This window comes from Gekko japonicus, unplaced genomic scaffold (genome assembly GCF_001447785.1).
Source record: "Gekko japonicus isolate JY-2015 unplaced genomic scaffold, Gekko_japonicus_V1.1 scaffold2468, whole genome shotgun sequence".
NCBI classification, from domain to species: domain Eukaryota; kingdom Metazoa; phylum Chordata; class Lepidosauria; order Squamata; family Gekkonidae; genus Gekko; species Gekko japonicus.
In genome coordinates this window covers 129,911-144,457 of record NW_015162024.1, presented here as the reverse complement: position 1 = coordinate 144,457, position 14,547 = coordinate 129,911, and the positions used below count along the sequence as shown (strand labels likewise).

The 14,547-nt window shown below is 41.9% G+C and overlaps 1 protein-coding gene across 1 annotated transcript in view; it reads left to right on the top strand.

Annotated features, from left to right (window-relative positions):
• LOC107105519 (serine/threonine-protein kinase ULK4-like) overlaps positions 1 to 14,163 on the top strand; it is a gene marked incomplete at its 5' end in the record, with an annotated part of 115,095 nt that extends 100,932 nt beyond the window's left edge. The window contains 2 exons of the mRNA XM_015405502.1: positions 4,062 to 4,150; positions 14,051 to 14,163. Of these exons, the coding sequence (XP_015260988.1) occupies positions 4,062 to 4,150; positions 14,051 to 14,117 (156 nt within the window). The remainder of the gene's footprint in view (positions 1 to 4,061; positions 4,151 to 14,050) is intronic.
• Positions 14,164 to 14,547: the final 384 nt, after the last annotated feature.

Below are 14,547 nucleotides of genomic sequence, written 5' to 3'. Positions count from 1 at the left end.
CTGGAAATGTAATCATTCATGAACCGCCACGAACAACACCAAAGTCCACAAAATGTTTGAGTTAGTCACCCTTCCACAAACATTGCTTTGTGAAACACAAACTGGCCAAAATTTGTGATAAACTTTACTTTGTGAGTTGGTTTGTGCCCATCCCTGATTACAGGTATACAAGGCTCTCTTGTATCTTTGGTGAATGTACATGCAAAGAGAAGCTAAAATGCCTGAGATCCATATTATTCCATATTAAGGATATGATTTCTGCATAGGAAGGTGTGATTCCATTGTAAATTAATCTGGAAAACATTTGGTTAATGTTAAGAATATATGTTTGTCCCTAATTTAAAACAGACATCATAAAATCACATTTTAAAAACATAAAAATATGATTGACATGGTAAGCTAACTTATTGGGGGAGGGGCATGGCCTCATACAAAAAAAGATGGCAGCCTATTAGAACTGTACCCCTCCATCCTCACATTTGATCATTTATGTCACAAATCAATTTGACGTAATCAGAGAGATCATGAACTTGAATAAATGGGCAACGTCTATAATTTGGGGAGTGTCTTCAAGAAAGAAGCAGCTTATATTTTTAAGACTTTCCTATTTCAAGACCATTCAACAAAAATGTCCGAAATGATATATAAAATAGTGGAAGTGCAGTCTACATCTTTGTGTATAATCTGACATTAATGACCTGTGGGAAACAATCATGGCACCAAATGTAGTTAAATTCACCTACTTGCACATGTCATTGTTATTCATTTACACAGTTGCTGTAATGTGTAGTTAAATTCGAGTTATATTGCAGTTGGACCAAAAAAGCTGTGATTTTGCAGCCAATCTTTTTGTATTATCTTACAATTAGCACACAGTTTTCCTATCCAGAAAGCAAACTTCCAATTTAATTGAAGTTGCTGTGGGGCCAGAGAAAACCATCCCCTTCAAAAAAGATGAAAGTAATTCATTCGTCAGGTTAATTGATTTTGAAGGTTCTTGTAAATTGAAAACTTCAAGTTATGACTAATTGGGGGGGGGACTAGTTTGGTGTTCTGGAGACATAAACCTTAAAAAGAGAAGCCAAGACTCTCCTTTTCCCTTTCAACCCAGAATATACCCCAATGTTTATTAATAATCCTATTCTGAGAATCAAATCTGACAAAAATTGGCAGATGAATCAAACGTCCAACTTCACACAGATTGTTAGAACAAAAACAAAATCCTAATCATTGATTTTTCATGCTGTGCATTTCAGAGCATGTTAAATTCCTTTATTAAAGCAGTTTATTACCTGTGCGTTTATTCTGTGTTTTAGGAACTAACTAGGACATTTACATATGAATGATGTTCTTTATTGCTTCATTTAATTGTATTAAACAGAGGATTGCTGTAAGGTGCTTTATTAGCTTCATAAAGAAAAGTCATTTTGAACTTGTTATTAAGTCTCAACAAATGGACACTACAGCAAGATTTAAATACAATTTTTTTAATTAAGGCAACATCTACAGATTATAAGAGAATTCAACATGCGCTCATAACTCATCACAACAAACTGGTAAAAGTAAAGGAGAAAGTCTCTAAACTTCTTATAATAGTGTTGGTGGTGTGATGTTTAAGGATAAAATGACTTGTTGAGACATGTCAACTGAAAACACACAGAACATACGACAACCCTGATGTAAAGGCTCATTGCATTCACAGATGCTCCTGTGCACATGGGGTATTCCCATGTATGCTGTGGATTCTTTATGCAAGTGTACTGTTCTAATGTACACCTCTGTGAACATGGTAGTTATGCAAACATGGAGCCATGTCCCAAAATTTTGCTAAAGAGATTCATCTGTGCATGTAGGGCTCTTAAGATGTACATTACACTACCTATAAAGTTACGGTTGAAGATGAATGTGTTTTGATTCCTTTGCTTTTGGTCTTCTCCATCAGACCCATGTTAGAAAGCATTACTGGACCATGTGGGGCCAGAGAAAACCATCCCCTTCAAAAAAGATGAAAGTAATTCATTCGTCAGGTTAATTGATTTTGAAGGTTCTTGTAAATTGAAAACTTCAAGTTATGACTAATTGGGGGGGGGACTAGTTTGGTGTTCTGGAGACATAAACCTTAAAAAGAGAAGCCAAGACTCTCCTTTTCCCTTTCAACCCAGAATATACCCCAATGTTTATTAATAATCCTATTCTGAGAATCAAATCTGACAAAAATTGGCAGATGAATCAAACGTCCAACTTCACACAGATTGTTAGAACAAAAACAAAATCCTAATCATTGATTTTTCATGCTGTGCATTTCAGAGCATGTTAAATTCCTTTATTAAAGCAGTTTATTACCTGTGCGTTTATTCTGTGTTTTAGGAACTAACTAGGACATTTACATATGAATGATGTTCTTTATTGCTTCATTTAATTGTATTAAACAGAGGATTGCTGTAAGGTGCTTTATTAGCTTCACAAAGAAAAGTCATTTTGAACTTGTTATTAAGTCTCAACAAATGGACACTACAGCAAGATTTAAATACAATTTTTTTTATTAAGGCAACATCTACAGATTATAAGAGAATTCAACATGCGCTCATAACTCATCACAACAAACTGGTAAAAGTAAAGGAGAAAGTCTCTAAACTTCTTATAATAGTGTTGGTGGTGTGATGTTTAAGGATAAAATGACTTGTTGAGACATGTCAACTGAAAACACACAGAACATACGACAACCCTGATGTAAAGGCTCATTGCATTCACAGATGCTCCTGTGCACATGGGGTATTCCCATGTATGCTGTGGATTCTTTATGCAAGTGTACTGTTCTAATGTACACCTCTGTGAACATGGTAGTTATGCAAACATGGAGCCATGTCCCAAAATTTTGCTAAAGAGATTCATCTGTGCATGTAGGGCTCTTAAGATGTACATTACACTACCTATAAAGTTACGGTTGAAGATGAATGTGTTTTGATTCCTTTGCATTTGGTCTTCTCCATCAGACCCATGTTAGAAAGCATTACTGGACCATCAGAAGGACAAATGAGCAACACTGGTTTCATCTCACTGACTGCCATCAGAATATATAGTTGCTGAGTGTTGTCTCAAATAATATGATTATACTTGTCAGAAACATGAAAACAATCATGTTGATTTAACCACATTAATAACACAAATTTGAGATGCATAAGATTTACAAGGTCAGTTACCACTGCTCCAATCCCAATCCACTGTGAAGAGCCTTCTACAAATTACACATTCATTTTAATGACAGTTGGGAAGATAATTTTGCTGCTTAGTTTCTGACGGTGATACATATGAGTGCTGTTTTGTAAGACATCTCCGAAGAGCAGTGATTTTTTAAAAAAGCACTTTCTGCTATCTTTCTACAAATATATGTGTAGTACTTATAATAACCCCAAAGCTGAAAGAGTTGAACTTTTCCTCCTTTCCAACAGAGAATTATTTTATCATGATTTAATCTGCCATGTGTTTTGTGGGGGGTTTGGGATGCTATATTACTTGCACCAAAATGAAACCCATTTTGCTGAAGCCATTGGACTCTAAACTGTCAAATACAGGGATAAAGGACACAAGTGAATCTTGTTCAGTAAACAAAGCATCAAATCCAGTCTTCTTTCAAAAAGTTGTTTATTCTGACAGAAGATTTTGAGCATAGGAAAGCCGGAATAGAAATCTGTATTCCAGTTATATTATATTCCATAATATATTCCAATTATATATATAAATCGGCAGTGTCCTTTCTGTTCCATCAGGAACAGATAGGTTACACTAAAAGCAAGCTGCTAGAATGGATTGTTTGTGGTGTGTGCTCCACAAACCTTTCAGGAAGGACATTACCACAGTGAACTCCAATCATTAGGCTTTGGGAGCTAGCCTAGAATAAGATCAGGTTTGCAAAGTGGCAGCTTTCTGGATTCTAAGAATGTGCTGGGACAATTGAAGGGCTTTGCACCAGAATAACAGACTGTATGGTTTTTTTGGGGGGTAGCATTTGTATTTTGCAGAACGTCTTCTTAAACTTTTGGCAATTATTCCTTCGATTCCAGATAACTTCTAATGAGAAACACAGTGAAACCTTGAAGAATGATGGAGATATTCTTGTTCACACGCTAGAAAAATTGGCCCAAACTGGCAGGTGAGTTCCCTTAGGCTTTCTGGAATTTCCAGGTTATATGCACATTCCTCCTCTTTCATCTCTCTGTAATCACCTCAGACAGTACAAGCGTCTTGTGTTACCAGCCCACCCCCTCCTACACAGTACTGTCCTCAAAACTCTTTTATTCAAAGCTTTCTAGTAGGGTTTTTGGGTTTTTTCGCTAATCTTGTTTTGATCCCCTGATGTGGCTGGTCAGGGCTATGTGACACAATCCCCCCCCCCCCTTCTTCTTACAACATCTCTCTTCATAACCAGATACCAGTCTATTGTTCTTGCACGCTAGCAAAAACAGCTCCTTTTCCTTCTTGGTAAAAAAACCCGTAGTGGTGAGCATGAATCCCTTTCAGATGTAGAGGTGAGGAAAGATGTGGCCTGTGTGTCTTTTTTTTTTTTTCCCTTTCCTTTGGTAACAGCTTGGAGACCTGAACACATTCTCAGATCTATCCAAGATGCTTGGGCTGCAGCAATACAAAGGAGGATTTCTTTTTTATTTGTTTAGGAAATGTTCATGCTGTCTCTCCAGGGAACCTGCCCAAGTCGACTTACAAAATAACACATAATAAAACCATAAAACATTGAAAGTTATTAATTTAAAACACATTAAAACTCAATTCAGAGATAAAAACATAAATCATTGAGTCGTTTAAAATGAATGTAACAGTTTTCAGGGTAAAAGCACACTATAAAAATGTTGCTAAAGATCAACCCCTTAATTAAAAGTCTTGGTAAACAAAAACATTTTGACCTGGTGCCAAAGGAGAGTAGCCTTCCATAGGTGAGCTGCCAACAATGAGGGGAAAAACCTGTCTGGGGTTGCTACCCAACTAATTCTAATGGTGAAGACTTGAAAAGCGGGGTGTAAGAAGATCTTTGCTGGCAAGCCAGAACATAAGAACATAAGAACATAAGAGATGCCAATGTTGGATCAGGCCAAAGGCCCATCCAGTCCAACACTCTGTATCCCACAGTGGCCATAATTAGCCAGTTTTTGATCCATAAAAGGACTTGTCCTTTTATCCCATGATTTTTGAGCTTACTTAGGAGCCTTTGATGAGGAACTTTATCAAGAGCCTTTGATGAGGAACTTTATCATAAGCCAGGCACTATGTGAGGATACAGCAAGTAAAGTTCAGTTCATCCAAACCAATGGTATCTTCTGCAAGCCTTCTACACATGCTTACTTCCAGAACTGCTAAGCAGTGGCTTGTGCTGACTCGAGATTCTGCATAGTTGAGCAGTGAACCACCATGATGTCTGTTCCTGGTGCCAGCTTAACTGCATTTATTGTGCCCCTGGGTAAAGACCCTTACACTTGGTTCTGTGGAAGGCATTGTCATGGGATGCAATGCATATTCTGGAATAATTTGAGTGTGAATCCCAATATCTTGAGCAGACCTTGACATAATTTTTTATATAAGTTATGCATTGCTGTGGCTTCTGTGCAGTCCCACATGGAGACTGCAAGATTGCAGGCCTGCCGCAGAGAAGAGCTTCCAAGCTTTTAAAGAAGTGTCTAGGCTCTAGGAGTACCCCCCCTCCCCCCTGTTTGCAGAGATCCCTTTCCTGCCCAGAGGGTCACATGACAGAGGCAGGGCAAGCACTCCTCCCTCAGTTCTCTTCTTGCCACTGTGAGGAGAGGACGTGCTTCCAATACAGCTGCTTCATAGGGCCTCAAAGATGAATTCCGGTGAGGTTTTCCATGAAGAACTTTAAAAACTTTTACCTACAAAATCGGTAGGATGGCTCTTTTCAAAAAGTGTGAGGATTGTGGAGTGAAAATGGCCCAGAATGACGATCATAGCTCGTGTCTTCTGTGTCTGGGAGAGGGCCACAACATGGCTACTTGTCCAGCATGCCATTGACCTACCCCTAAAGCCTGAGAGGGCAGAGCAGCAAAACTAAAAGCTGCTTTATAGTTCAGTTCAGTTTATTGTAAATAGTCATTGGCCATTATAAGTTTACAAAACCCTCAGCAGAGAAAAATACAGATTGTATACAAACTATACAGAAGTGGGTTCCAAGAGCACACCAGTGCCATCTCCTGATGACACAGTTGGTGAACCATCAGCTCCATCACCCAGGGATGACCTCAAGATGTATTACAAAGAAGCTAGTCCGAATGGCAAAAGCCCTGGGGTTAGCGTTCCACACTTAAGAACCTCAACCGCCCAACCCTGTAATGAAGGTGTTATACAGTCCTGACTCAGGACCCGTGGTTCTCCCCATGCTACAGGGGATGCAAGGTATATCCATGGCTATCCATGGCCATTTGGGCCAAGCCAGCCTCATCAAAAAAACTAGAAAACCTATACAGGATCAGAGGACTGTGACTAGTTTCGCCAACCCCAAGCAAACTCCATGCTTTTGGAAGTCCTTCCTTCTATGGGAAAGGCGGGTAGCCATTCATCCCCTCAGGACAGGGAGAGCAGGAGACTGGACTTGTTGGGAAGGAAGACCTACTCATCTTGCGCAATGGGACTGAGGGTGGCTAATTTCACAGCGGTCATGGGCCACTACCAAATGTTACTATGGGAAAAGATGACAGTTTGTAGAAATGTTACCTGCAGACAAGCAAACCATAGCAAAGACCCTCATTTCAGAAGGCGAAAAGGTAGGAAAGCAGCAGCTGAATGCTGCCAGACATGGAGCCAAATCATAGTACGTCAGTGGTCTCTGGCATCGTCATAAGGAGACACTCCTGGTTCCACTCTTCAGCCCTCCCACAGGATACGAGGGCAAAAATAGAAGACCTCCCATTTGAGGGTCGAGACCTCTTTAGTGATCAAACTGATATGATCTTGGACTGAATTAGAAAGAACAAGTTGATAGCTAAGTCTCTGGGCATAACTCACAACTCAATGACACTGTTAAGTGAAGGTATTTCGTGAGGCATGGTCAGAGGTATCACCAGCCAAGGTCCTATTGTGCCCTAGATTACAGATACCAGGCTCCTCCACCCTTCCAGCAGGGCTATAGGCCTTACACCCAGCAACCTCAGCCCAAGAGGCCGGGCAGACTATGGGGAAAGAAGCCCTCCCAGTCCCCTAGGGACCAACACTCTAGAAGTGCCCTGTCAGCCTGACTGAGTTCAGTAAAGTTCTTTTCAGAAAGGTTATCAAAGTTCTTTTGCAGTTGGTGCCAAGTTACGAACGACTAGTGGGTTTTGTCCATAATAAAAAAGAGGTTACTTTTTGGAGTTCAATTCACTGCCTCCTTTTCAGTGCTCACCAGTTCCCTCCTGCAGCCCATCGCCCTTCTTAACACAAGAGGTTACTTCCCTCTTGGCTAAGGGGGGCCATTACAGAGCTCACCACCTCTGCAAGGGACTCAAGAGGTTTCTTCTCCAGGTACTTTGCCATTGACAAAAAGGGGGGAGGAAAGAGGCCTATTTCAGACCTAAGTTCCCTGAATAAAAAAGTCAAAGTTCAGAATGTTATCCATTCAGGAAGTAATGTCTCTCATGGGTCCAAATGTCTGGTTCGCTACCCTGGACCTGAAGAATGCCTATTTCCGTGTGTCCATTCACAAAGCCTGCAGAAAATTTATCCTTACCTGGATGACTGGCTCTTTGTAGAAGACTCCCTAGGTAAACTGAGAATTTAAGGTTTGCTCTAGATGCAATCCAGTCCCTGGGTTTTCTGGTAAATTGGGAGAAGTCCCGCCTGACTCCCATCCAGTCTATTGACTTTATTGGGACATCTCTAAATGCCATAGAAGGAAAGGCATGCTTGCCCCTTCCAAGGGCCAGAAGTATGATAGCCCTTGTACAGAAGTTCTTATCCAACAGATTTCAATCAGCCAGATGCATTCAGAAACTTCTGAGCTATATGGCTTCAACTACCACAGTGGTCCCATATGCACATTTACATATGAGGTCATTACAAAATTGGTTTATAAGGAATTTTGACTCCAGTTCTGAGCCTCAGTGGAAACAATCATCCGTCCCAAGGGCCATTTTAAAATCTCTTATCTGGTGGTTTATTGCTGACAACCTCCTCAGAGGAATCCCTCTAGGGGTGCAATCTCTTGATGTGCATTTGTTTACACACACTTCCCTCACTGGGTGGGGGGGCTCATTGTCAGGGGGACTAAGAGCAAAGCGGTTATGAACTAGGAAAGAGTCCACCCTTCGTATCAGTCTGTTAGAGTTGAGGGCCATCAAACTTGCTCTTACTTCATTTACAGATTCATCAGAGGACGTCATGTCCCGGTAGCAATAAGACACAGGGTGCAGCTGACAGCTGTTTGCATAGCTAGTCTAGACAACACCCTCGCAGACAGCCTGAGCAGGGACACAAACGTAAATCAAGAGTGGTCCATATCAAACCACTCTCTGGTAGTCTGGTTTCCCTTGCTCGAAAGCTAGTCAAATCCAACTACCTGGCCCCAATTGTCAGAATGGTTCCCCCCTCCCCCCAAAATAGACCTCTTTGCGTCAGCAGACAAAAAGAAATGCCACCTCTTGTGTTCCAGAGCAGCCAGGGGCAAGGATTCACGGGGGGATAACTTCCAGTGGTGATGGCATGACCATCTTTTTTTAATATCCCCCCCCCCTTCCCTCGCAGACAGCCTGAGCAGGGACACAAACGTAAATCAAGAGTGGTCCATATCAAACCACTCTCTGGTAGTCTGGTTTCCCTTGCTCGAAAGCTAGTCAAATCCAACTACCTGGCCCCAATTGTCAGAATGGTTCCCCCCTCCCCCCAAAATAGACCTCTTTGCGTCAGCAGACAAGAAGAAATGCCACCTCTTGTGTTCCAGAGAAGCCAGGGGCAAGGATTCACTGGGGGATGACTTCCAGTGGTGATGGCATGGCCATCTTTTTTTAATATCCCCCCCCCTTTTTGGCATTCTACACAAAGTAGTTTCGAAAACAAAAGCAGACCATACCTCATGCATCCTTCTGTCCTCCTGCTGGCCCAGGAGAACATGGTTCCCCGCTGTGGAAACTAGCCAGAGGGTCCCCCCAAAGGAAGATCTCCTATACATTAGCCCCATTCGCCGCCTAGAAGTGGGACCATTGCCCCTAGTCGCTTGGCTAATCCTTCAGTAGGGAATTTTTCAAAAAAAAGTAGAGCAGGTCTCTCGTAAACCCACAAGGAGGTCCTATGAGTACAAATGGAAAAGATTTGTGTTGTGGGGGGGGACAGGCAAGGGTTCGACCCATGATCCTGAAGTTTGAACATAATTGAAAAGAAGGTGGCTTAGCTGCATAATGGATAAAAGTTCACCTAGCTGCCATCTCTGCTTACCATGACCCACTTATAGAGCAACCAGTTTTTTCTACCCCTGAATCTAAAAAATTGAAAAGGTTAGCTTAACATCTTTCCACCTGTTGTACCCCTGGTTCCCCAATGGAGTTTGTCACTAGTTCTATCAAAATTAATGTATACACCATTTGAACCTATGGCCAGTTTTGATTTGTTCTTTATTTCATGCAAGACAGCCTTCCTAGGGGCAGTCACGTCTGCTAGCAGGGTGGGAGAACTACGGGCACTTCACTGTGATCCTCCTATCAAATTCCAACCAGCCAAAGTAGTCCTCAGACCCAGTATAGAGCTTCTCCCCAGGGTGGTGGCAGTTTCACCTTAACCAAGACATCAACCTTCCAGTGTTCTTCCCATCCCTGACATGGTTCAAAACAAACATTCCACACATTAGATGTGAGGAGGGCACTCCTATTTTATTTAAAGATGACACAATAATTTAGGAAAGACAGAAACGTATTTATATGTTCCCTTCCACTTGTTGTACCCCTAGTTCCCCAATGGAGTTTGTCACTAGTTCTGTCAAAATTAATGTATAAACCATTTGAATCTATGGCCAGTTTTTATTTGTTCTTTATTTCATGCAAGACCGCCTTCCTAGGGGCAGTCACGTCTGCTAGCAGGGTGGGAGAACTACGGGCACTTCACTGTGATCCTCCTATCAAATTCCAACCAGCCAAAGTAGTCCTCAGACCCAGTATAGAGCTTCTCCCCAGGATGGTGGCAGTTTCACCTTAACCAAGACATCAACCTTCCAGTGTTCTTCCCGTCCCTGACATGGTTCAAACATTCCACACATTAGATGTGAGGAGGGCACTCCTATTTTATTTAAAGATGACACAATAATTTAGGAAAGACAGAAACGTATTTATATGTTCAGGGGAGAGCTGCATCGGCACAGTCTCTCTCTAGATAATGATCAGCCCACCACCTCCTCCTCTGGTAAGTGAGCTTGCTATTCTCTCACATGGGACTGCACCGAAGCCATGACAATGAAAATGGGGTTGCACTTACCTGTAATCGTTGTTCATCAAGTGGCCTTCTGTGCAGGCACACATCCCTTCCCTTCTTTCCCCACTGTGGGCTGCTGACCGAGCAAAGGTCTCCTCACGGCAGCTAAGGGAACTGAGGGAGGGGTGTTCGCCCCACCTCTGTCACGTGACCCTTTGTTTGGGCGGAAAAGTAATCGCTAAAGAGGGGGGGGGGGAAGCACTCCTAGAGCCTAGAAACTTCTTTAAAAGCTTGGAAGCTTTTCTTCACGGCAGGCCTGCAATCTCGCAGTCCCCATGTGTGCCTGCACAAAGGCCACTTGATGAACAACAGTTACAGGTAAGTGCAACCCCATTTAATATTCTATGGCAACATTAACTTTTTATGTATTGAGAAATGTGTTTTGTTACTTCCATCCAGAACATTGTGGGAGGCATTCTTCCATGGCTCTTTATTCTCCTAAGAATAGTAGCTTCTTACCACAGCACCTGTGGAGCAACTTATGTGTTGTCTCCATAGCTATCAGGCTTTGCTCTTTGTGCTGATATAAACCAGTTATCTAATACCATTGGTATATACACACAGCCATATGTGGAAGCCAGTTTTCATCATATCACATAGCCAACACAAATGTGGATGCACATCTGTTTTCCCATTGTGCCACTCACCCATGGTCACAGACATAACTGGGTGCATCTTTTGATGCAAATACAAGTTCCATTGCTTTCCTGTAGCTAATCATTCTAATTCCTCTTATGTAAGGAAACAAAACTTCATTCTAACAACACACGGTTCTGTGTTTATGCCAGTTTCTTGTCCCAAGAAGTGCATGATCACTTTTACAACTTGTCTTTAACAGAGCCCTCATACCCCTCGTGTTTGTTTCTCATACATACACAATCTACTTTAGAGATGCTGTTTGAAATGGCTTGTGGGTGGAGCTCATTTTTATTGGCATTTGGCCTCTTGTTAAGAGTGCTTTTTAGATTTCTTTTAAATAACACTGTGCTTTTACAGCAGAGCTTGTAATTATGGTTTAGATGTACGTGTTCTCTTCTGTGTGTTCTCTGATACTCAAAATATCTAAAAGGCAGGAAAGACCCAATTTTGCATGAATGGGAAGGCTCCTGGCTCCTTCCAGGCCGTTGGCATTTACAGTTTAGGTTTTTAATGAATTGATCTGTGACTTCTGTGGAGTATATGGGCAATATCAAGACATAACATCAGTTTTTTACACCACCACACCCAGTATGAAATGGACTTGAGTACAGAATGATATCTAACCTTTTACTACTAAAAAGGTGCTCAAGTTTGAGAAAAGCTTGGGCAGGTAATGTCAAAATGGCCCTCACTGTGTCTGCTTAGTTCAAATCCAGAGGAGGGCAACAAAGATGGTGAGGAGTCTGGAGACCAAAAGTCCTATGAGGAAAGGTTGAAGGAGCTGGGTAGGTTTAGCCTGGAGAGATGACTGAGAGGAGATATGATAACCATCTTTAAGTACTTGAAAGGATGTCATATAGAGGATGGTGCAGAGTTGTTTTCTGTTGCCCCAGAAGGTCGGACCAGAACCAACGGGTTGAAATTAAATCCGAAGTGTTTTTGGCTAAACACTAGGAAGAACTTCCTGACAGAGTAGTTCCTCAGTGGAATGGGCTTCCTTGGGGGTGGGGGGTCTCCTTCTTTGGAGTTTTTCAAACAGAGGCTAGATGACCACCTGACAGCAGTGCTGATTGTGTGAATTTAGGCAGATCATGAGGGGAAGGGCAGGATTAGTGCTTAGTTCTTATGGCCCTTTCTTACATGCCCAGGGAAATGTTGATCACCACTTTGGGGTCAGGAAGCAATTTTTCTCCAGGCCAGTTTGGTTGGAGATCCTGGAGGTTTTTTGTCATCTTCTGGACATGGAACAGCAGTCACTGGGGGTGTGGAGGGGGAATATTTCCTGCATTGTACAGGAGGTTGGACTAGATTACCCTGAAGGTCCCTTCCAACTCTATGATTCTGAGTGTATTTACTTTCTCACAATACAAGAACTTGTGGGAACTCAATGAAATTGCTGAGCAGTTGGGTTAGAACAGATGAAAGGAATTCACTGCCACAGGAGGTGGTTGCGGCTACAAGCATGGACAGCTTCAAGAGGGAACTAGATAAGCATATGGAACAGAGGTCCATCGGTGGCTATTAGCCACAAGGTATAGATAGGAACTCACAGGCTGGGGCAGGTGATGCACTGTATTCTTGGTGCTGGGGGGGGGGCAACAGTGGCAGGGCTTCTAGTGTCCTGGCCCCACTGCTGGACCTCCTGCTGGCACCTGGTATTTTTGGCCACTGTGTGAGTGTGTTGGACTAGATGGGTCATTGGCCTGATCCAACATTGGCTTCTCTTATGTTTACTTTGAGGTGAACTGGTTAACTTCTGCTTTCTCCCCCACCCCACTATCTGTATCTGAGATCTCTACTTCCCCTTGACTAGCACTGCTCTGTTGTTTAAATTTACACTAAAAATGACCATGGATTTCATTTGGGCTGTCAGTTCATTTGTATTGCACTTTGAAGCGTGCAATTTAATTATGAACCCTTTTTTTTTTTTACAAACATGGTAATTGCAACCTGAATAGCACAGACTGAGTTCATCACAGCATGGAAAATGAGCATGCTCATAGTGCTTGGATGGCAGATCAGCAAGCCATTTTCCCTTGACTAGCACTGCTCTGTTTAAATTTACACTCAAAATGACCATGGATTTCATTTGGGCTGTCAGTTCATTTGTATTGCACTTTGAAGCGTGCAATTTAATTATGAACCCTTTTTTTTTTTTACAAACATGGTAATTGCAACCTGAATAGCACAGACTGAGTTCATCACAGCATGGAAAATGAGCATGCTCATAGTGCTTGGATGGCAGATCAGCAAGATTAGAGTTACTGTTCAGAGGAAGGCAATGGAAACCCACCTCTGTTCAGCTCTTGCCTTGAAAACTGCCATGAAGAGGGATGCAATACAACACTTTATTATAGATGCACCACAGTTTATAGCATTACTGCTGTACTATTTTGCTTATAACAGCCTTTGGTGATTTGTGTGTTTTTTGTTTATAGATTGGGATATGAACTGCAAGTTATCTATCCTGGGGTGATGAACTGTTATTATTCTCTTGAGAGATATCTGTGTGCTAGAAGTAGGCATCTGTTCAGGCATAACATTTCATACCAATATGTGTTAATCCTTCCTCTGTGTGCCATTTCTTTACTGATGGGGAGGGGCCGAGACTCAGTGGTGGAAAGACCTCTGCCTGAGAATCTGGGCAGCCACTAGTAGATGTAGTGAATAATACTGACTTTGATCAACCAATGGTCTGGCTGCATATAAAGACACCTGTGTTCACCTTAAGATGAAAACAAGCCCTCAGCTTATTGTATAACCAGTTTTAGAGAGGCAGAAGTAATGGATTAAGGAGATATGGAGTTCTTTTTTTAATGACTGAGTAAAGTCACTTTCTGCCTTCCTAAAAATATTTTGAATGAAAGCTCACGTTTCCATGTGTAGTCATAATATGCTTCCTGTTCTCGCCTTTGAGGTAGACCTATTTCACTAACTGTTGGTTTTCCCCTCCTTTTGTTAGCTCCCATGCTGATATAGTAATTTCTTCCTTGGCTTCTGAAATCCTGAAGAAAATTGAACACCATTAAGCCTCCTTCAACTGATGCCACTAAAAAACTTGTAAGTTTGCTTGAGATCCGCAGGTGTAACATCGCTTTTCCTAATAAAATGTTCTTGCTTGTGGCCTTGTTACTTCTGTTTGTGCCATACCCAGGTTGCTAGCAAATGTTACCTGAAAGCAGCTTCTGTTGTTCATGTGTCCTGTTTTTCACATCTAGGTCTCCAAATGCGGGTGAAGTAATTTCATGTTATACAGACTGCATTTTCTGCCCATCTTTTCTGGAATATGTAAGCCTGTGTATCTACTCAACTTAATATGCTACTTAGAAGTTAGTTCCAAGTCTCCTTGACAGTGGTGATTACCAGGTTATCTCTTCCTCTAGCCACAGAATTTAGCTATGGTTATAAGAAAAACAGCATGGATTTATAATCACATTTGAAATAGTTTCAGAGGAGGCA